The 22,323-nt window shown below is 45.9% G+C and overlaps 1 protein-coding gene across 3 annotated transcripts in view; it reads right to left on the bottom strand.

Moving 5' to 3' along the window:
- Nucleotides 1-777: 777 nt before the first annotated feature.
- RBP7 (retinol binding protein 7) overlaps nucleotides 778-22,323 on the bottom strand; it is a 76,093-nt gene continuing 54,547 nt past the window's right edge. The window contains exons 1-4 of one of the 3 annotated variants that reach the window (XM_077458162.1): nucleotides 18,928-19,083; nucleotides 9,332-9,510; nucleotides 6,040-6,141; nucleotides 778-1,041 (exon numbers count right to left, since the gene is read on the bottom strand). In XM_077458162.1, coding sequence (XP_077314288.1) covers nucleotides 979-1,041; nucleotides 6,040-6,141; nucleotides 9,332-9,510; nucleotides 18,928-19,003 — 420 coding nt within the window. In that variant the 5' untranslated portion in view covers nucleotides 19,004-19,083 and the 3' untranslated portion in view covers nucleotides 778-978. Of the gene's footprint in view, nucleotides 1,042-6,039; nucleotides 6,142-9,331; nucleotides 9,511-18,927; nucleotides 19,084-22,323 lie in introns of those variants that run through there. The other 2 variants (XM_077458159.1, XM_077458161.1) reach the window with 2 other exon arrangements.

Raw genomic sequence — 22,323 nt, 5'->3', positions numbered from 1 at the left:
CGTCGGATTTTGCCCATCGGATTTTGTCCGAAACTGTTGCATACACACGGTCGGACAAAGTTGGCGAAAAATCCGATCTTTCAGAACGTGATGATGTAATTTCGTTACGATGGGACTACATTCAGGCTAGTAGCCAATAGCTTTGATGTAGGAATTTGATCTGAGCATGCGTGGCACTTGGTCCGATCAAAATTCTCTACACATGATCGGAGTATGTCCGATCAAACCAGTTGGTTGGGAAATATTTCCAACATGTTGGAAAATTGGGTCCGACGGATATTCCGACTGAATCAGTCCGATGCATACCACACACAGTCGGATTATCCGACGACACGGTCCGATAGGACACATTCCGACGGATTCTCCGACCGTGTGTACAGGGGCTAAGACTCGTTCATACAACATAACCACGTTCTGCTGCAATACACTGTAGATGTACATTGCAGTGAAAAGTAAATTGCATTGCAACACAGATTTAAATGCAACATTCATCTAACAAAAATGTTGGGAAGGAGGATTTTGCATAGGTATTGTGATTTCCATGGCCAACATCTAGGAAAGAATATCCCCTTTGCCCCAGAAAAAAAAAAATATATATTTTATATTATTTATTAACCCCTAAAGATAAAGAAAACCTTCTGAGAAGGGAAGAAGCATATTTTTGATTGGGAGTTCCATGATCTTTGAGAGTCAAATTACTTCAATTACAACAGTTGCAAACAAAAAAAAAAAAATATATAAAAATAAAACCCCACACACAAACACGGCAACATACAATTTCTTTAACTTTATATTTTTAATTGCAGGAGAGTATTCACAATGCTTTACCCCGATGACTGCGATACCAAGTTACACAGCAATACAAGAGTTTTATAAAAAATAAATATCAAATGGGAAATAACAGTAATTGCATAGATAGTTGTTCCAACATTTGTTTTGTCTTCAGGCGGCACCCTGACAGATTGAGGACACTTCATGTCAACAGGCCTCCTTTACTCGCTGGTACAGTTGTCTACACACCTGGTCCTCACAGCTCAACTCCTGTGGGGAGAGAAATGTCAGAGTAACGGGGGGGGGTTAAGTCATCTTTTTTTTTTTTGGAAAAAGAAAAATTGTCACCTTCCATTGGTGAACTACTCATGCTAGGAGCTTTAGATTGACAGCTGGAAGAATGCATCTAAACCCGACAGATCCAAAGACACGCTGCAATTGGTTAACTGTTCGTTTAGTCCCGGCCCCCAGGTCAGTTTGGAGACTACAGTCTAGGAGTGTAAAAGCACTTTTACTTACCCGATCCTCTACTCCATCAGCAGGTGGCACTTCCCATTCTCTGGCAGTCTACTGTCCTTCTGGGCTATCACGTCTAGTTCAGTGCTTTAGACCCTATCATTGGCCTTGATATCAGGACTGTAGGCTGCTGGATCATGGGGGGGGGGGGGGGGTTTCAGCTCCCACTCCCTCCCGGTGCACCGCGAGCAAGGTCCCAGATGATTGCCCGGCCAGTCACAGCGCGGCTTGCACATGTGCATCGCGTCCCTGGCTGTGAAGCCACAGCCAGGTGGCCCACAGTTACAGTGCCGCCAAGCGGAGCTTCGTTCGCCTCCCCCCAAAATCGCTGGACCCTGGGACGGGTAAGTGTCCAATTAATAAAAAAAGGCAGCTGCAGACTTGCTTGAGCATATTTAAATATATATTTTTATTTAAATTTTTTAATTTAAATATATAAATATATATATATATATATATATATATATATATATATAATATATAATATAACTTTACACTCATCCAAAAAGGTGAAAATCATATTTATTTAATAATGTCTGCTGAAACAGACTAAATAATCCTTTAACATGGGAGTGTGCCTAAAATGTTCCCCTGACAATGCAGGGGTGGGGGCCCTGTATAACGATGGGGGGGGTTTGAGGAATTACGTGATGGTAGATCCATTTTCTGATATTGGGTTTTTAATAAGGATTACATAAAAAGGTTTTAAAAGGTTTTTTTTTTTTTGTAGGAGACTAGAACCCTTCGAATGCCTTTCAGTGCATTCTAGGAGGATTTCTCAGAGCGAGAGGCTGGAAGTTAAGCTATGCACTCCTTGCTTCAGTGCCACCGATCAGCTCCTGGCTGTGTATAGGCCGCCGCTGGCGCGCCCTCTACTTGGAAGTGCAGGATCACATACTAGGTACATGATCTTACGCAGCAGCGCCACTTACTGCCATGTGTGTAAGTTATATGATTGGCAAGTGGTTAACATCACTGGCTTCTTATTGACCATTTGCAATGATGCCCTGGCAGCTCTACTCCTAAAATGTCCTACCAATTAACATTTGTTTTGCATCTGGAGGGTGAAGACGACAATAAGGTATTTAATAGTCACATGTGTGGAGTGACAGTGAGGCATTTTATAGTCATGTGTGCTGTGCGGGATGAGAGTTGCCTAGGTCAGTCGGGGCAGATTCCATGCCATGTGATGGAGTTAACAGGCCGAACAAGAAATACCAACAGCTGCAGCCACTCCTCTCCATATTCCAGCATGGCATTTTTCCTGGCATACCAGCAGCGACCTACTCACACATCTAACTGCACCCACACATTGGAATGGAACTCCAAGGCTGGCATCCGGATAACAGTGAATCAGGACAGTCCAAGGTTGGCATTCATGCTCAAAATTACAAGTGTCAGTTAAGAAAGGTGAAATCTCACCCCTGATGCTTTTCTAAGGGCGGGAATATACAATGATATCAGAAAAAGCTTTCTCCGATGGATGGAAGTGAACAGTAACAGCTGGGAGTTTTAGCAACACAGCAGTATGGGATGATACCATATCTGGGAGTTTCTGTATGTGAATGGCCGACACCTATAGGCAGGGCATTATCCACTTTAGTCAATGCTGCACTTTTTTTAAATCTACAGACACCCTTTACCTACATCATTTGTTAAAAAGGTTAACTATGCCTTTAAAAAAAGCAGAGTTCCACCCAAAAGTTGAACGTCTACTCATTTGTCTCCTCTACCCCTCCAATACCACAACTGCCTCCTTGCGGGGGGGTTATCCTGTTGCTATTTCCGGCAGTCTGCGCCATGGCCCATGACATCACCGCTGGGTTCCCTCCTGTCGGTGGGCCAGTAGGAGAGAGTTACAGGACCTCGTGCATGTGCAGTAGAGTTCCCAGCATGAATCCTTAAGGCTACACTGCCGGGTTCATTTAACCGCAGTGGCAGCGCCAGCTCCCAACAACTGATGGAAACTTCAGCTGTGGTGCCGACATCGATGGACTCCTGGACATGCAAGTGTCCTATAATTAAAAGCCAGCAGCCGCAGTATGGGTAGCTACTTGCTTTCCATTTTTTTTGCGTGGATTTCCGCTTTAAAGGCAGGGCCGTGAATAAGGGGGTACCACCGGCCCTTCTGTACAGGGCCCAGGCAGTGGGGTAAATTACAAGTGGGCAAGAGGGCCATTGGCATGGCAGCAATTTTTGGAACCGATCTCCTGCATGGCTCTCTGCAGCAGCTGAAAGCTTGCTTCTCCTCCTCTCCCTCCCACTTTCAACTGCTGCAGAGACTCATATGGGGGGGGGGCGGGAATTTGTTCCAGTAATTGCCCCTTCTGCCACAACGATCACCCTCCCTGTGAACCACACATTTCCCTCTGCTGTCCAGACTCCCTGAGTGCTCCACAAAACGCGCCCCCCAACCCTGAGGTACTTATGGCTTGTCTCCCTTTACTGCCAGCAGCTGTAAGCACACAATAGGATTCTTCAGGATGGAGAGGGGGGGCCCTTAAGTCCCATACACACGGGCAGAATGTCAGGAGACATTTGCCGCGCCCACACACACACACACACACACACACACACACACACACACACACACACACCACCATCCGACATTCGGCCCATGCATATGTTGGTCTGTCCAACAATAGCTTCTGTTGGATGTGCATGCTGGAAAACCAGCAGGTCTTCGCTCTTAGCCAATAACAGTGAGCGCTGATTGGAATATTCTGGCGGGGTGCTTTGTGTGCAGTCCTGTTGGAACAGGAAGGGGCCATCCCCAAACTGTTCCCACAAAGTTGGGAGCATGAAATTGTCCAAAATGTTTGGGTATGAACTAAGGGGACAAGCCCAACCCCTGGAAAACAACCCCACACCAAATTATTTGAACCAGTGCACAAAGCAAGGGCCATAAAGACATGGATGAAAAAGTTTGGGATGGAGGAACTTGACTGGCCTACATAAAGTCCTGACCTCAACAGAACACCTTTGGGATAAATTAGAGCGGAGACTTCGAACCAGGCCTTCTTGTCCAACATCAGTGTCTAACCTCACAAATGCACTTCTGGAAAAAAGGTCAAACATTCCCACACACTCGCAAAAGGGGGGGGGGGGGGGGAGAAGAGAGAGAGAGAAACACCACAAGGCTCCAATAGTGTAGTGAGTTAAACAAACTTCCCCCTCCTTTTGCAATTTCTAGTTTACACGAATAAATTCGTTTCATTTTGTATTAAAATTAATTTGTATCCGAAATTCAATTCGGATTCGTAACGAAATATGAATTTGTTATGAAAAAGTTAAACGAAAGTTCATTATGATAAAAATTTGCCAAAATTTGTAAACGAAACTTCGTATTTCATACAAAGTTCGTATGCATAAAAATTCATATTTCGGATCCTCACAAATTTCCGGAAATTCATACGAAACTAATCGCACATGTCTAATTTCTAGCACTATTGAAGCATACAGGGTCGGACACAACGTGTTCATTACTGGGCTTAAGGACCGGGTGCAAGATACCTTTAAATACACACAAAGATGGAGGATTGTGGAATAGCATTTGTATTTTGTCTACAATACATCATTGGAATGCTGTTTATATACAGGATTTGAGGTGAGAGTTCTGCGAGTTTATTCCTTACCACATACACATTGTCTATTGGATTGAATGATAAGATATAGCGGAGAAGTCGACAACTTTTAACATATGGACTTGAACCATTTATGTAATTCAACCATTTTTTTTTTTTAAATCAGCTGTAGTTGTAGGCTAATACACTATTGAGCAAGATCATTCTTTATATCACTTAGATTTGTTTTGTATATTGTGAACACGATTAGGATTTGACTTTAGCATGTTGCATTCACTAGTTGTTCATTTTGATCACCATTTTTATTCATGTTTATTCTTGTTTGACACTAAATTTTGTAGTAGAGCGAAGGCTTCTTTCACTCATACCCGGCAGTGTAGTCTAATGCCCCGTACACACGAGAGGGATTAAGTCTGTCAGACCTCCAAAGGAGTTCCGCCGGAGTTCCGACGGAGTTCTGGCGGACTTTTCGACCGAACGGACTTGACCACACACCATCACACCAAACTCCGACGGAGTCGAACGTGATGACGTACGACTGGATTCGACGTAGGAAGTTCATAGACAGTAGCCAATAGCTGCCCTAGCGTCGGTTTTAGTCCGTCGGAGTAGCACACACACGAGCGAATTTTTCGAAGGGGACCGGGTCCGGCGGAGTTCCGTCGGGAAAATTTAAAGCATGCTTCATTTCTAAAGTCCGTCAGACTTTAGCGAAGCTAAAGTCCGTTGCAGCCCACACACGATCGAATAGTCTGACGGACTCAGTCCGTCAGACTTTGGATGTCGAAAAGTCCGCTCGTGTGTACGGGGCATTACTGCTTCATGCCAGGAACCCTACTAGAGGATGCATTAAGGTGAAAACACCCTTCAGTGAAGGGTGGAGGTAAGTATGACATTTTTTAAACAAACAAGTCTTTACAAATCATTTTAAGCCAATGGTGGCAAGCCAACTAGTGTGTCAGGAGATAGCCAGCAATGTCTTTTACGACACCTTCACAATACTTGGCTTTCAAAGACTAGCCAAAATTAACAGCTGAAGGTCTCCCAACTATATCCATTGCCCCAAACATGGCACCTTGTTAAGCAGCTCACCAATTAACCATCATTATATGGGAGGACAACTAACGTCCAAAGTTTTTTTGTAGGATAGAAGACAGCATGGACATACCAGATGTAGATCATCACCATCCAGCCAGTGGACCCAACCCCGGTTCTTCTTCTCTCCTTTCTGAACGCAGACTAATCGTCCATTGTCCCAAGTGACCAGACTCTGCTCAGAAAATAAATATGGAGTCTATTATGTGTGTGTACACCTTATTTCTACTCAGGATAGCCTAAAGAGCACCAACACCAAAATATGAAAAATGCAAAAACACCCCACACCCTTCAGAACCTAAGGCTTCCTTTAGATTTACCAAAACCATATAACATGAGGTCAAACCTAAACACTTTCAATTTGTATTCAATCAGGCAGGCCCTGGCACTACATAGTTGAAGATAAATCTTAAAAAAAAAATAAAAAAAAATTTATATATAATAATTTTTGTATAAATGTATGACCAGCTTAGGCAAACCAGATGGCTGAATGTACTAAAGCAAATGCCAATAGGAGGTGGTATAAATATAATAACTTGCTGTAAGCAGGATCTCCTAACTACGGCCCTCCAGCTGTTGTGGAACTACACATCCCATAGAGTGATTGTAAAAAACTATGACATTCACAGACGTGATGGGAATTGTAGTTCCTGAACAACTTGGAGGGCTATCGTTTGGGGACCCTGTAATGGACGAGTCCAGTACGAAGATCTCAATTTTGTACTGGTGTTAGGCTGCCATCTACTGGTAACTTAAAAGCATTGTGAACATTCCTACCAGCATCTGTTTTTCACCGATCGTCCATTAGTGATTGCTATTTAAAAAAATAAAATAGAAGCCATACAAACATGTCATACTTAACTCCACTGTGCATTTCATTTTGCACAGAGTGGCCCTGATCCTTGACTTCTGGGGTCCCCCGGGGGCACTGGAAGCTCCTCCCCCGCATCGTATGACCCCCTAGGAGAAGCACTCTCCTGGTGTGGGTGCGTTCCCGAGTCCAGCATTGGGCACCGAATGTCGGACTCGTCCCCTGGGTCACTGGATTTGATTGACAGCAGTGGGTGCCAATGGCTGCCCTGCTATCAATCAGTGGCGTACGTCAGGCGAGCACCCTCCCCCTCCGCAACTGAAGAGGAGACAGCGCCGCGGGTTAGGCAGTGGCGCGGTGACACACCACACAGAGAGAGCCCGAGGCACTGACATTGCAGGGGGGGGGGGGTGCGAGCAGCACCCGAGTGACATCTGTCAGCTCAGTGATCCGGGACCCGGCGCAACAATCCCTTCTCTCTGTGGTCGCGTCGCGCCATTCTGATCAGTCTCGGCAGCGGCTGTCACAGCTGAGCAGAGCGAAGCAGCCTCCCCCTCCTCCTGCATGCACAGCACTGTGTAGACATTAAGGAAGAAGGGAAGGCGGCTTCACTCTGCTCGGCTGTGATCAGAACGTCGCGACGCGACCACAGAGTGAAGGGGATTGTTGCACCGGGTCCCGGATCACTGAGCCGACAGATGTCACTCAGGTGTTGCTCGCGCACCTCCCCCCTGCAATGCCACTGCCTTGGGCTCTCTGTGTGTTCCGTGGTACATTATGGGTCTGTATTGTTAGGGGGGTTTGTGCACTGTAGGGGGGGGGGGTGTCTGCACTGTAGGGGTGCAACGGAACGTCACAGATCTGTGATCCGAATGGGCCACCCTGCTCGGATCGGCACATGCCGCGGTCTCGGCCTTAGGAAAGGCCGCGGCTTCGGCCTAGCTCCGAAGCGGCGGCCATCTTTCTACACCCAGGCCGTTTACAATGTGATCGCTCTGACGGGCGATGTCATGACGCCGGTTCCTCTCTCCCCTCTCTGTACTAATCTGTACAGTGTAGGGGAGAGATCAGATGGAAGCAGCCATACCCTGCCCATACTCTGCCAATATTACAGTGGGGGAGATTGCGGATATTACAGTGGGGACTATATGGCGGTGGAATTTTCACAGGTTTTTGCAAACTAAATTATTATTTGCTGATCCGAAAAATGATCCGATCCGTGACTCTGATCCGAGGAATGATTTGTGAATTTTTTGATCCGTTGCACCCGGGGAGGGGAGGGGTCTGTACTGTAGGGAAGGACAGGTCTGTACTGTAGGGAAGGATTCTGCACTGTAGGGGGGGTTTGTGCAACATGCAGGGGGTCCAGAGCTGTGAGGGGCTGTGTAATGTAAAGGGGTTCAGAGGTGCAGTTGTGGAGAGGGGGGTACACAGTAGTGACAAAAAGATATTGAAGGATGCAGAGGGCACAGTGGGGTGTTTTTAATAAAAAATTCCTCTGGTCCCAACCAAAAGGCCGGCCCAGGAGACAGGTGCTAAAAAAAGCGTGTATATGGTGCAGTGACCCTGGTGCTTCAAATCAAAGTGACCCTCACTCACGGGGGGGTTCCAAATGCTCTAGGTACGCCCCTGCTATCAATCTATCCAATCAAGGGCTGAGAACTCCAGGCAGAGGGGAAGAGCGCGTCTCTGGTGGGGGGGGGGGGGGGAATACAGGACTCAGGTAAGTAAATCAAGGAGGGGTGGGATGGTTTTGGGGAAGAAAAAAAAAAAAAACCCACACACACACACACGACAAATAACCACACACCACCACCTCCCACACACCATGAGGGTTTACAAACCCTTTGAGGCTACATTTGCACTATTGCAACCCCCAAAGTCGTGCGAATGAGTGCAGCTTTGATCCAACTTTACAGTCTCTGGATCAAAGTTGCATCAAAGTAGTGCAGGAACCGTTTTCAAAGTCACTGCAACTTTAAGTCGCATTGATGGGAACAGGTGCTATTGAAATCAATGGGCTGTGACTTGTCATGCGGCTTTAATGTTTCCAAAGTTGCACTAGTGGAAACTGAGCCTCTTACCCGCTGATCCATAGAGAAGAATGGAGGTTTCCGATCAGGACCTCCTGATAAACTGACAGATGGACCCGACTGGAACATCTGTGTGAAAGGGGTCTGAGGCTGGATTCATTGTTCTGAGTGTAGGTGTGAACAGGTCCATATAGTTTGACTTTCAGAACACACTAAACACTAAACTGTGGCACATAAATGTAAACTGAACACGTAAAATAGGATTTTGACTTGAAATGTATTTGGAAAGACAGAGATCAGACCTCTGGAGGAGGTACAACACACCAACTATGGAGTCAGAGCTAGAGACTTCAAAATAAAGTAGAGTGTGCAAACTGAGTTGGAAGTCTGACTCGCCAAGAAATATATTGGACCTCTGCAGAGAGACCACTGCTTCCACACAGAGAAATGTGATCGTTCTCTGCTGCATGCTTTTCTAGTCAGCCTGGGGCTCAGGACGTCATCCTGCCACTTTGTCATACCTTGCATTTTCGGTTATCTAGGCCCTTGGTGTCTTCATCGAACTCCTGTCCCAGTGTAAACTGGACCCGGTAATTGCGCAGAGTGCTGAGTGTACGTATGACAAACGAGTCTCCATCTTGTTCTATGATCTTCTGAGGCTTAACAAGTTTGGCCAAGTTCCTGGTGACAATGTCTATACCTGAAATGAGGGTATAACATTCATAGCTTAATACCAGTAATGCATCATATTGGACAAGTAGGTCTTATTGGCACCTTGCAACAGGAAATCTTGTTAGGAAAGGTTTGGAAAAGTCCGGTCATTGCACAAAGCAACAAAATTAGCCACGTCTCCCAAGTCTGCACCATAAACATTTTACATGGGTGCTCAATCTGTGGCCCTCTAGCTGTTGCTGAACTACAATTCCCATCACGCCTCTGCCTTTTGGGAGTCATGCTTGTAACTATCGGCTTTGAAATGCCTCATGGGACTTGTAGTTCTGCAACAGCTGGGAGGGCCACAGGTTGAGCAACCAGAATTTACAAAGAGCCAAGATATTTCTTTAAGAAAAAAAAAAAAGAAAAAAAAAAGTTTGCTATGTTGCCTATAAATTGAGTGGAGAGGGATTAGAACTCCTGGCAGTTTTTCATTGCTGTCTGCTGACTAGGGATGAGCTTCGTGTTCGAGTCGAACATACGTTCGACTCGAACATCGGCTGTTCGCCCGTTCGGCAAATTCCGAACGTTATGGGCCGTTCGCACCAAATTCGTGTGGCGCTCACGGCCCACAATGCACTGCGATGGCGTAGTGCATTGCTGGCTCATGATTGGCCAAGCATGCACTGTGACCCCACATGCTTGGCCAATCACAGCGCCGGCAGCGAGGAGAGCCATGATTGGCCACAGGCAGGATGCCTGTGGCCAATCATAGCTCAGGCTGTGTAGTACACGCCCCACACTATATAAGGCTGCCAGCGCGGCGGCCTTGTGTAGTGTGTTGGCATCTGTAGCAGTTAGTGGGTGTTCTGTGTACCTTCAACACAGTATACACCGATCGTTATCGGATGATTTTTCGTTCTTGCTCTTCTGTAGTGGTTGTTGTCTGCGTGTCCTGACCGCAGTATACACCGCTATATTCACCTATATATCTAGCGATATATCTATCTTTTATAATAGAGCTGTCAGTCAGTGTTAGGAGATTGTGCGTGCTGTCTGCGTGCTCTGAACGCAGTATACACCGCTATATCCACCTATATAGCTAAATATCTTGCTCGTTTTAAATAGAGCTTTCAGTCAGTGTTAGGAGATTGTGCATGCTGTCTGCGTGCTCTGAACGCAGTATACACCACTATATCCCCCTATATAGCTAACTATCTTGCTCGTTTTAAATAGAGCTTGCAGTCAGCGGTAGGAGATTGTGCATGCTGTCTGCATGCTCTGAAAAAGACGGACGGCAAAACAAATTATACAGGGGTGATAACCCTTCCCTATGTTTTCCAAAAAGCTTAAAAATAGTTTTTTTGACTGGAGCTACACTTTAAAAATGTACCAGTTGAAAATTACAAACAGATTCAACTTAACACAACAAACCTACACAGTCCCTGTCTTGTTTGCACCGCCTGTATACTGCTGTTCTGAGTATATAGGGCCTGGGGGCCACACGTATTTCCTTTTTTTAATATGGGTACGGGGTTCCCCTTAATATGCGTACAAGACCCAAAGGGGCTGGTAATGGGCAGGGAGGGCTACCCATGCCATTTTTCTCAATGATTTTCAACCATATTGCAGGAACCAGATATAACATTAAAACCGCAAGCAGCTTTAAATGACGTTATTTCCGTTAAATGTCATTTTGTGCAGGGACTGTTCTAAACACGGGAAGCACGTGGCACTTCACAGGCATACTACAGACACCCCCCAGGCACCATATTTACAGGAATATTTCACTTTTTTTTCTTCACTTTAATCGTCATTAAAATCAGTGCTCCCGCCAAAACGGACGTTTTTAAAAGTTTTTTTTGCATTGACCCATGTCCCCTGGGGCAGGAGCCAGGTCCCCAAACCCTTTTTAGGACAGTATCTTGCATATTAGCCGTTAAAATTAACACTTTTCATTTCGAACGTTCGAGTCCCATAGACTTCAATGGGGTTCTAACGTTCGTACGAATTTGGGGTCCGTTCGAAAGTTCTGGTGCGAACCGAACCGGCGGGTGTTCGGCTCATCCCTACTGCTGACCATAGTCACCGAAAGTTAATGAAAATCCCATTGACAACCAGGGATTTTCCTCATTTTGAAGGGATTGCCTCTCCTTTCCTGTTGCGGCCAGGGGACAGGAAGTGAAGGTTAAAGTAGAACTATATAGGCAAAACATCAAAACACTTACTCCCTCGTTTTGGATAGAGCAAGGGAGGATTATAACCCCTGTCAGATTTGTGTTTTCTGCCTGTAAACGCCATAGTGTTCATGGACACATTAGCCAACATGGTGGCGAGTTTCCAGGCAGGAAAAAAAAAAGGGGGGGGGGGGGGATTATAGCAAACTGATAGGTTGTGCAACCATAAAATGTCCATCCACAAAAGGGATGAGAAGCAAAATCCAGCAAGAGCGCCAGAGTATAAGCGAGAAGAGAGGCGCCTCTAAGTGTAGCAATATGGTTACATTTAATGAAGGTACAACATTTAGCAACTCACATGGTTGATGATTAAAACAGACACATCGAAGTATGCAGGCATCCAAGGTAGATCTGTCCACATAGACCATCCCCCGCACTGCCGGCTCTCACTGATGTCAGCCTGCAATCGTGACCGGGAAGACTACCCTGCAGTAGAGCAAAAGAGCTAAAACCGCTGTGGTTCAAGCCTCACTTTCAGATTGCTCTACAGCAGGGTACTCTTCCCGGTCACGATTGCAGACTGACATCAGTGAGAGCCGGCAGTGCGGGGGATGGTCTATGTGGACAGATCTACCTTGGATGCCTGCATACTTCGATGTGTCTGTTTTAATCATCAACCATGTGAGTTGCTAAATGTTGTACCTTCATTAAATGTAACCATATTGCTACACTTAGAGGCGCCTCTGTTCTCTTTTATACTCAGTTGTGACATGACACTACTTATATCAAGTCAAAATGTATTTAAACATTTTGCTTGTCTTGCAAAACGCTCTCAAACCAAGGTTTTACTGTATTTAATCACCACTGGGGGTTTTCATTTTTGCTTACAAAACATCTCACAAAAGTGAGTACACCCCTCACATTTTTTGTAAATATTTTATTCTATCTTTTCATGTGCCAACAATGAAGAAAGGACACTTGTCTACAATGTAAAGTAGTGAGTGTACAGCTTGTATAACAGTGTACATTTGCTGTCCCCTCAAAATAACTCAACATAGCCATTAATGTCTAAACTGCTGGCAACAAAAGTGAGTACACCCCTAAGCCCGTGTAAAAAGACCCTTATCCGTGTATGGACTCGGCAGGGATCGATCCGCTGATCCCCAATGTGCAGGCGGATGACAGGTCACCGTGCGGCAATGGACTTGTCAAAGCCCCGCTGTCCTCCATGGAGATCGGATAAAAATGGTCTGACTGTCAGTTTTCATCCAATCCGATTCGCCAGACAGAGGGAAAATAGGGTTTCCATCCGTCTGTATTTCACGGAGAGGATGGGATATCAGTGGACATGTCACCGCTGACATCTGCCGCTCCATAGAGGTGAATGGAGCATCCAATCAGGTCCGCATGAAAAACCTGACAGACGGACCTGATCGGAAAGCCTGTGTGAAAGGGGCCTAAGTGAAAATGTCCAAATTGGGTCCAATTAGCCATTTTCCCTACCCGGTGTCATGTGACTTATTAGTATTACAAGGTCTATGGTGTGTTAAATTTGGTGTCATCGCTTTCATTCTCTCATACTGGTCACTGGAAGTTCAACATTGCACCTCATAGCAAAGAAAGCTAAGGATCTGAAAAAAAAAAAAAAAAAGAATTGTTGCTCTACATAAAGATGGCCTAGGCCAGTGATGGCGAACCTTGGCACCCCAGATGTTTTGGAACTACATTTCCCATGATGCTCATCCACACTGCAGTGTACTGGAGCATCATGGGAAATGTAGTTCCAAAACATCTTGTCACGTACCTAGTAGTTGAGCCTGGAATGCAGGGAGCGGCCCCTCGTATCCCCTGGCTAATGAACCCCTGGAGATGGAGACAGGTATTCAAAAGTTCAGGGGGCACAAGTGCCTGGCAGGTAGGACTGGTCCGGATAAGCAGCTGGGCACCGACAGCAAGTTGGTAGAGCTGATGGTACTTGACTGTAGCAGGCAGGCACAAGTGCGGAGACTGGCTGGTAGGTGGGCGTCAGGAAACACAGGAACCCCAACAGGTAAACAGGAACAGCGGAGTCGGGTACAGGCCGGGTCAGCAGGAATCGATCAGCAAGGTACAAGAGGATGAGGCGGAGACGTGGTCAGACAAGCAGAGGTCGTAGGCAGGCAGCAATGGATCAAGGTCAAAGAACAAGCCGGGTATCAAGGATCAAGGTAACAGGTACTGGTACAGGAAGCAAGGTCACGGACACGCTGTAGACTGGACAGCACGGATGGAAGGGAGCCAGTGACTTAAGAAGACCTTAGGGCGCCAAACGGACGTACGACGGGTCAGCGCGCCCCCGCGAGTAGACGTGCTCCCGTTCGTGACCCACGTGCGTGTGCGCGCTCGTTCGTGTTGACGCGAGTGCGTTCGTTAGCTTTAGCGCGCGTCAAAGGGAAACGACGGGCTCTCCACGACAGGTCTCTACGGGTAAGTCTCCTGTGTATGGCCGAAACGTCAGAGTGATCGTGACACATCTGGAGTGCCAAGGTTCGCCATCACTGGCCTAGGCTATAGAAGATTGCCAAGACCCTGAAATGGAGCTGCAGCATGGATGCCAAGACCATTCAGTGGTTTAACATGCTGCAGAGGTTGAATGGGTTGGGTGGGTCAGCCTGTCAGTGCTCAGACCATATGCCGCACACTGCATCCAATTGGTCTGCATGGCTGTCATCCCAGAAGGAAGCCTTGTCTAAAAGATGATGCACAAGAAAGCCTGCAAACAGTTTGCTGAAGACAAGCAGACTAAGGACATGGATTACTGGACTGGAACCATGTTCTGTGGTCTGATGAGACCAAGATAAACTTATTTGGTTCAGATAGTGACAAGCGTGTGTGGGGGCAACCAGGTGAGGAGTACAAAGACAAGTGTGTCTTGCCTACAGTGAAGCATGGTGGTGGGAGTGTCATGGTCTGGAGCTGCAAGAGTGCCGCTGACACTGGGGAGCTACAGTTCATTGAGGGAACCATGAATGCCAACATGTACTGTGACATACTGAAGCAGAGTATGATCCCCTTCCTTCAGAGACTGGGCCTCAAGGCAGTGTTCCAAAATACACCTCCAAGACGACCACTGCCTTGCTAAAGGTGATGGACTGGCCATGCATAAACCCTATTGAGCATCTGTGGGGCATCCTCAAACAGAAGGTGGAGGAGTGCAAGGTCTCTAACATCCACCAGCTCCACAATGACTTAATGATCAAACACCGCTGATCGTTCAGTTCTCCATGAGTAGAGAGCTGGGGACTGTCAGTCAGCGGCTCTCTGCAGGTCATGTCTTTTTTTTGTTTATAGCGCAAAAAATAAACTACAGAGGTGATCAAATACCAAAAGAAAGCTCTATTTGTGGGTGAAAAAACAAAAAAACCCCACAAGTTTTGTTTGGGTACAGTGTCACATGACTGCCCTATTGTCGGTTAAAGTGACACAGCGCCGCATCACAAAAGAAAAATGGCAAAATGGCCCAGTCATTAAGGGGGGGGGTGTGTAAATCCTTCCAGGGCTGATATGGTTAAATCAGAGTCAATGGCTTGGACATTTTAGACAGCTATTTTATCTAAGAGAAATTCCCAAAACATGGCCTGTTGGGGGTAATTGAGAACCACTGCAAAAGAAAAGAGCCACCCATGAGACAGGAATCCTGGGGGCAGCAGTCATGGCACCAACCTAAACGAGAACAGAGGTAAGGATGAGAAAATAAAGAAGTTGAATACTGAGTAAGCAATTAAATCAGCTGCTGAAAGTGCTAAAAAAAAAAAAGAAATAATAAAAAAAAAAAAAAAAAATATTATCACTTTAAATCTACAAAACAAATTCCTAGAGCCATTTCACCCAGTCACCAGCACAGTTAGGAGGATGCAGTTGGCTGAATACCAAATATTGTAATGAGGCAGATTTGTTCCCAGCTACACAGTGATTCATACCAGTTTATATCTAGACAGTCTGAAATCTGAACAGCCATCTCAAGCTGTAGGTTACAGTGATAGCCTTATAGTATAGGTAAGCCTGGCCATAGAGTAAGTAGTCCAAGGAGGATGACGGGGGACACATATTTCCCTCCTAGAGCTCTAGAGTTCTCCACAATGTACAGTATATACACACATCTCTCCCTTTCTCTGACACTGGTTGGAAAATAGGTTATATGGTTTTCAATGGCATAGGTCACACCAGTGTGGTCAGCTCCGTTAACCACTTCAGCCCCAAAGCATTTGGCTGCCCAAAGACCAGAGTGTTTTTTGCGATTTGGCACTGCGTCACTTTAGCTGACAATTGTGCGACGTGGCTCCCAAACAAAATTAACGTCACCCCCCCCCCCCCCCCCCCCCCACAAATAGAGCTTTCTTTTGGTGGTATTTGATCTCTTTTGATTGTGAAAAAAAAAAAAAACACAACAATAGGCATTTGGCTTGCACAAAAGTAATAGCATCTACAAAATAGGGGATAGTATTGTGGCATTTTTATAAAAAAAATGTGTGTGTATATATATATATATATATATATATATATATACTTTTTTTTTTATAAAAATGCCAAAAAAACTAATAATATATAAATATATAATTAGTTTTGTGGCATTTTTATAAAAAAAAATGTGTGTGTGTGTGTATGTGTGTGTGTGTGTGTGTATGTGTATGTGTGTACAGTGGTGTGAAAAAGTGTTTGCCCCCTTCCTCATTTCCTGTTCCTTTGCATGTTTGTCACACTTAAGTGTTTCGGAACATCAAACCAATTTAAACAATAGTCAAGGACAACACAAGTAAACACAAAATGCAATTTGTAAATGAAGGTGTTTATTATTAAAGGTGAAAAAAAATCCAAACCATCATGGCCCTGTGTGAAAAAGTGATTGCCCCCTAAACCTAATAACTGGTTGGGCCACCCTTAGCAGCAACAACTGCAACCAAGCATTTGCGATAACGTGCAATGAGGCTTTTACAGCGTCCTGGAGGAATTTTGGCCCACTCATCTTTGCAGAATTGTCCTAATTCAGTTACATTAGAGGGTTTTCGAGCATGAACGCCCTTTTTAAGGTCATACCACAACATCTCAATAGGATTCAGGTCAGGACTTTGGCTAGGCCACTCCAAAGTCTTCATTTTGTTTTTCTTCAGCCATTCGGTGGTGGACTTGCTGGTGTGTTTAGGATCATTGTCCTGCTGTAGAACCCAAGTTCGTTTCAGCTTGAGTACACGAACAGATGGTCGGACATTCTCCTTCAGGATCTCTTGGTAGACAGCAGAATTCATAGTTTCTTTTATCACGGCAAGTCTTCCAGGTCCTGAAGCAGCAAAACAGCCCCAGACCATCACACTACCACCACCATATTTTACTGTTGGTATAATGTTCTTTTTATGAAATGCAGTGTTTTTTCTACGCCAGATATACTTGGACACACACCTTCCAAAGAGTTCCACTTTTGTCTCATCGGTCCACAGAATGTTGTCCCAAAAGTCTTGGGGATCATCAAGGTGTGTTGTGGAGAAATTGAGACGAGCTTTGATGTTCTTTTTGCTCAGCAGTGGTTTTCTCCCTGGAACTCTGCCATGCAGGCCATTTTTGCCCAATCTTTTCCTGATGGTGGAGGCATGAACGCTGACCTTAACTGAGGCAAGTGAGGCCTGCAGTTCCTTGGACGTTGTTGTGGGGTCTTTTGTGACCTCTTGGATGAGTCGTCGCTGCGCTCTTGGGGTAATTTTGGGCGGCCGGCCACTCCTGGGAAGGTTCACCACTGTTCCATGTCTTCGCCATTTGTGGATAATGGCTCTCACTGTGGTTCGCTGGATTCCCAAAGCTTTGGAAATGGCTTTATAACCCTTTCCAGACTGATAGATCTCAATTACTTTCTTTCTCAATTGTCCCTGAATTTCTTTGGGTCTCGGCATGATGTGTAGCTTTTAAGGATCTTCTGGTGGACCTTACTGTGTCAAGCAGCTCCTATTTAAGTGATGCCTTGATTGTGAACAGGTGTGGCAATAATCAGGCCTGGGTGTGGCTAGAGAAATTGAACTCAGGTGTGGACAACCACAGTTATAGTATGTTTTAACAAGGGGGGCAATCACTTTTTCACACAGGGCCATGATGGTTTGGATTTTTTTTCACCTTTAATAATAAACACCTTCATTTACAAATTGCATTTTGTGTTTACTTGTGTTGTCCTTGACTATTGTTTAAATTGGTTTGATGTTCCGAAACACTTAAGTGTGACAAACATGCAAAGGAACAGGAAATGAGGAAGGGGGCAAACACTTTTTCACACCACTGTATATATATATATATATATATATATATATATATATATATATATATATATATATATATATATAATTTTTTTTTTCTTTTTATAAAATGTCAATTATATATATATATATATATATATATATATATATATATATATATACATACATATACATATATATATATATATATATGTAAAAATGCCCAAAAAACTAATAATATATAAATATATAATTAGTTTTGTGGCATTTTTATTAAAAAAAAATATATATATATAACACACACACACACACACACACACACACACACATTTTTTTTATAAAAATGCCACAAAACTATCCCCTATTTTGTAGACGCTATTACTTTTGTGCAAACCAAATGCCTATTGCGATTTTTTTTTAATACAAATATCTGTAGAATACGTATCGGCCTAAACTGAGGGGGGAAAAAAAATACATTATTTCTATTAAAGATAGATAACAAAATTCAAACATGTAATGCTTGAGCGAATATATTAAGCCAAGGATCCTAGACCATCCAAAAATCATCAATTTTATCATGAGAACAGATTATCAAACAACCATAGAATTTTAAATAAGAATGGAGACAAGCCCAATGTCTTTAGTATAAAGTTTGCCAATAGATGAAACCTTTTTAGTTGAGCTCCAGCTCCCCTTTCCTGCCTGTCCCTCCATCAGACTTGTTGTGTTCCATGTTACAATTCTTGTGAATTTTAATAATGAAATGTTATCTTTAAATTTACCGTAGTCTGGCAGATGGACGGCCTTCTGCCTGGAAATGATGCGCCAATGTAAAAACAAAAAAAAAAAAATTAAATCTGCTACTCTGAAATAACCGGGTATTTTATTCCCATGAGCACCCTGCATGCTGACCATGAATAACCTCCAAGTGGATGAAGGTCACTCTGATGGAAGAGGGAACAAGGAAAGGATGTTTGGTTTTGTTATCTTGTGACACCAGACACAGAACAATCAGACCCACAGACAGTATCTTACCCAGAGTCTGCAAGAAGCGGTCAAAGTTCTCATTGCTGACCATGGTCCAGGTGCCAAAAAAGTTTGGAGGAGCCATTGGCAGAGCAGCGCTCACCGGTCACTAAGCCTATCAGAGCTGGAGATGGAGAATAACATGCAGCAAGTCCCAGTCTGACTATTTTTATACTGATGCTGGAGGAGTGTCGCCTATTCCCAACACAGAGAGGTCCACCTACAATCTCTTCTCTGTAACCCTTTCTCCTCTTCTGCTGGAGAGACCTTTGTGCGGAGTTAAGAAAGCCCAAGGCTGCATCGATCCACAAACCTAATAGAGGGAATGAGTTCTCCAGTTGCTCAGTGGTCATAGGTCAGCCGGAAAATTCCACAAAAAATATCACATTTTATTTATATATATTTAAAAAAATAAAATGGACCCCATGTGTTTCTTTCATTAAAACACATGAGATGGTGTTTGTATGTCCATCCCATTTACAGAAAGATCTTTCCATACACACACACATGGATTTCACGCACATAGTACACGTTCATTCCTAGAGGGGAGAGGCACCACCAGTTCCACGCAGGGCTGTATTAACGTAGGGGCCATTCAGGGGCGTAACTATAGGGGGTGCAGCAGTCGCGACCGCAACCGGGCCCTGTGATGCAGGGGGCCCATGAAGCCCCATCTACATATGTTCGGCAGCAGCATAGGCAGCTATGGGTACCACTGCACCATGCACATGGGTGGCTGGAGGTGGAGGGTGGCTAGCAGAGCTCCATGCTCGACTATCGCACTGGCTGCTCTTTAGTTGTGCATTCCCCGCATGACCTGTGTCCTCAGCCGGCTCCTCAGAGTACCCCTCTCCTGCTCCATGCATTACCGCTCAGTCCGATGTCTGTTCTCCCCAGCCAGAGTCCCGCCCCCCCGAGTCCGGCCCACACTGCACTGCATACTTCTCCCGGGTAAACAAACTTTAAGCACACAGATGCATTGCAGCCCTATTAGAGCCGGCTCCACGGAGGACACTGCAGGCTTGTCTGCCAGCCCCCCCCCCCCCCCCCCGGCCAACATGGATGAGTGCATGGCCTGCAGCCTGGTCATGGTGAGTGAGAGGGCCCCATCCCCCACACACCATTACATACCCCCTCCATCTCCCCCTGGGGACAGGGACCCCTTCTCACGTGGGGACAGGGACCCCCACCTCCCCTGGGGACAGGGACCCCTTCTCACCTGGGGGCAGTAACTTCATCTGCCCTGGAGAAAAGGACCTCATCTCTTCTGGGGATGGGGACCCCATCCTGCCTAGGGACAGTCCCCCAATGGGGCACCTAAAAATTAAAAAAATAATAATAAAAAAAACAACTGATACCAGTAGTGGAACTACAGGGCTCACAATGGTCATACCTGTGACCATGCCCTGGAGTTCCACCGCCGGACTCTGAAGGGAAGGGCCCTGGCTGGGGTTCAGGGGGCCCTTCATGGTTTCTTGCATCAGGGCCCTGAAGGTTCTAGTTACTCCACTGGGGCTATTGGAGCTGCAGCTGCAGGCCCCTACCTTAATATAGGCCCAGCCACTCAAAAAGAACACACTGCTCATGAAAAGCAATGAGCCAACAGAGTTCTCCCCTGATGGGCCCTGCATTATGCATGCACCGCCTGGGCAGGGTGGTTGGATTGATAATGGGCACCTCATGAGCAGTCCTAACTGAAGCCTGGTGCACGCCAATGATGGGCTCTTGCAGAAATCTGGGGCTTCCATAGTGTTAGGCCTGCTCGGCTGCACTCTTTCAGCTCAGAGTGCACGCCAATGCACGGCCCTTACGGCAACCTGGCAAATCAAATGCGAGGCTTCCCTTGTTTGCATGTGCCCTTTAGAGTTTGGGCTCATGCCAACACAGGCTCTTAGAAACACAGAAGGATGCCCCCTAAAAGGCCCACCAAAATCCTCAGCACCAAGCACATGATGCTCTTAATCCGACCCTGGTTCCACGCCATCACAAGCTTAGGGAAATTTTGTGAGCTCTCTGTGAGCAAGCGTAGACTGCAATGTGATAAGGGAGACGGGAGGAGCCCTTCAGTTTGGCCAGCACTCACTGTTGGTGAAGTCAGCCAGAAAGGGCTTTTGAGTGGTGTCATGCTTGATTGGAACTTGAGCAAGTTACCCATGGCAAGCAACAAAGTTTTTTTTTTTTAGACTTTCAGTTGATATTCTGTAGGCCAGTGGTCTCCAAACTGTGGTCCAGGGGCCAGATGTGATCCTTTGCTTATCTTTATCCGGCCTTTGAGGCACTATTATTTCCACAAGGCACTATTCCTACCACTGACACCAACAATGGGTCAGTATCAGGGGCGGCCCCGTCCATTAGGGGCAGGGCAGCCATCAGAAATTTTTGGGCCCCTTACACAGTTTTAGACCTGGGCCCCCCCCCTCCCCCAAGCCTGACCATCAACATTTCCCAGGGCTTGCCTATGGGCCATCCTACCAAATCCGCACACTGGCCACCTCACCTGTACGCACTCAGCCCCCCCCCAATCCTGTATATATGTCAGCCCCCCAACACACATCTGTATATATGGCAGCCCCCCTCACACACACCTGTATATATGTCAGCCCCCCCCACACCTGTATATTTGTCAGTCTCCCACAAACCTGTATATTTGTCAGCCCCCCTCACACACACCTGTATATTTGTCCGCCCCCCAAACCTGTATATATGTCAGCCCCCCCCCCCCACACCTGTATATTTGTCAGCCCCCCCTCACACACCTGTATATTTGTCGGCCCCCCAAACCTGTATATTTGTCCGCCCCCCCAAACCTGTATATGTGTCAGCCCCCCCCCACACACACCTGTATATATGTCAGCCCCCCACACACACCTGTATATATTTCAACCCCCCTCACACACACCTGTATATATGTCAGCCCCCCACACACACCTGTATATATGTCAGCCCCCCTCACACACACCTGTATATATGTCAGCACCCCCCCCCCCCCCACACCTGTATATTTGTCAGCCCCCCTCACACCTGCATATATGTCAGCCCCCCCACACACACCTGTATATATGGCAGCCCCCCTCACACACACCTGTATATATATCAGCCCCCCCACACACCTGTATATTTGTCTGTTCCCACACCTGTATATATGTCAGCCCCACACACACACACACACCTGTATATATGTCAGCCCCACACACACCTGTATATATGTCAGCCCCACACACACACACACCTGTATATGGCAGCCCCCCATACACACACCTGTATATATGGCAGCCCCCCATACACACACCTGTATATATGTCAGACCCCCCATACACACACACACCTGTATATATGTCGGCCCCCCATACACACACACCTGTATATATGTCAGCCCCCCCATACACACACACACCTGTATATATG

This window comes from Lithobates pipiens, unplaced genomic scaffold (genome assembly GCF_037356315.1).
Source record: "Lithobates pipiens isolate NorthernLeopardFrog02 unplaced genomic scaffold, aLitPip1_a1.2 Scaffold_27, whole genome shotgun sequence".
Lineage (NCBI taxonomy): Eukaryota > Metazoa > Chordata > Amphibia > Anura > Ranidae > Lithobates > Lithobates pipiens.
Note: the sequence above shows the minus strand (reverse complement) of the source record. Positions and strands in the feature narration are given on the sequence as shown.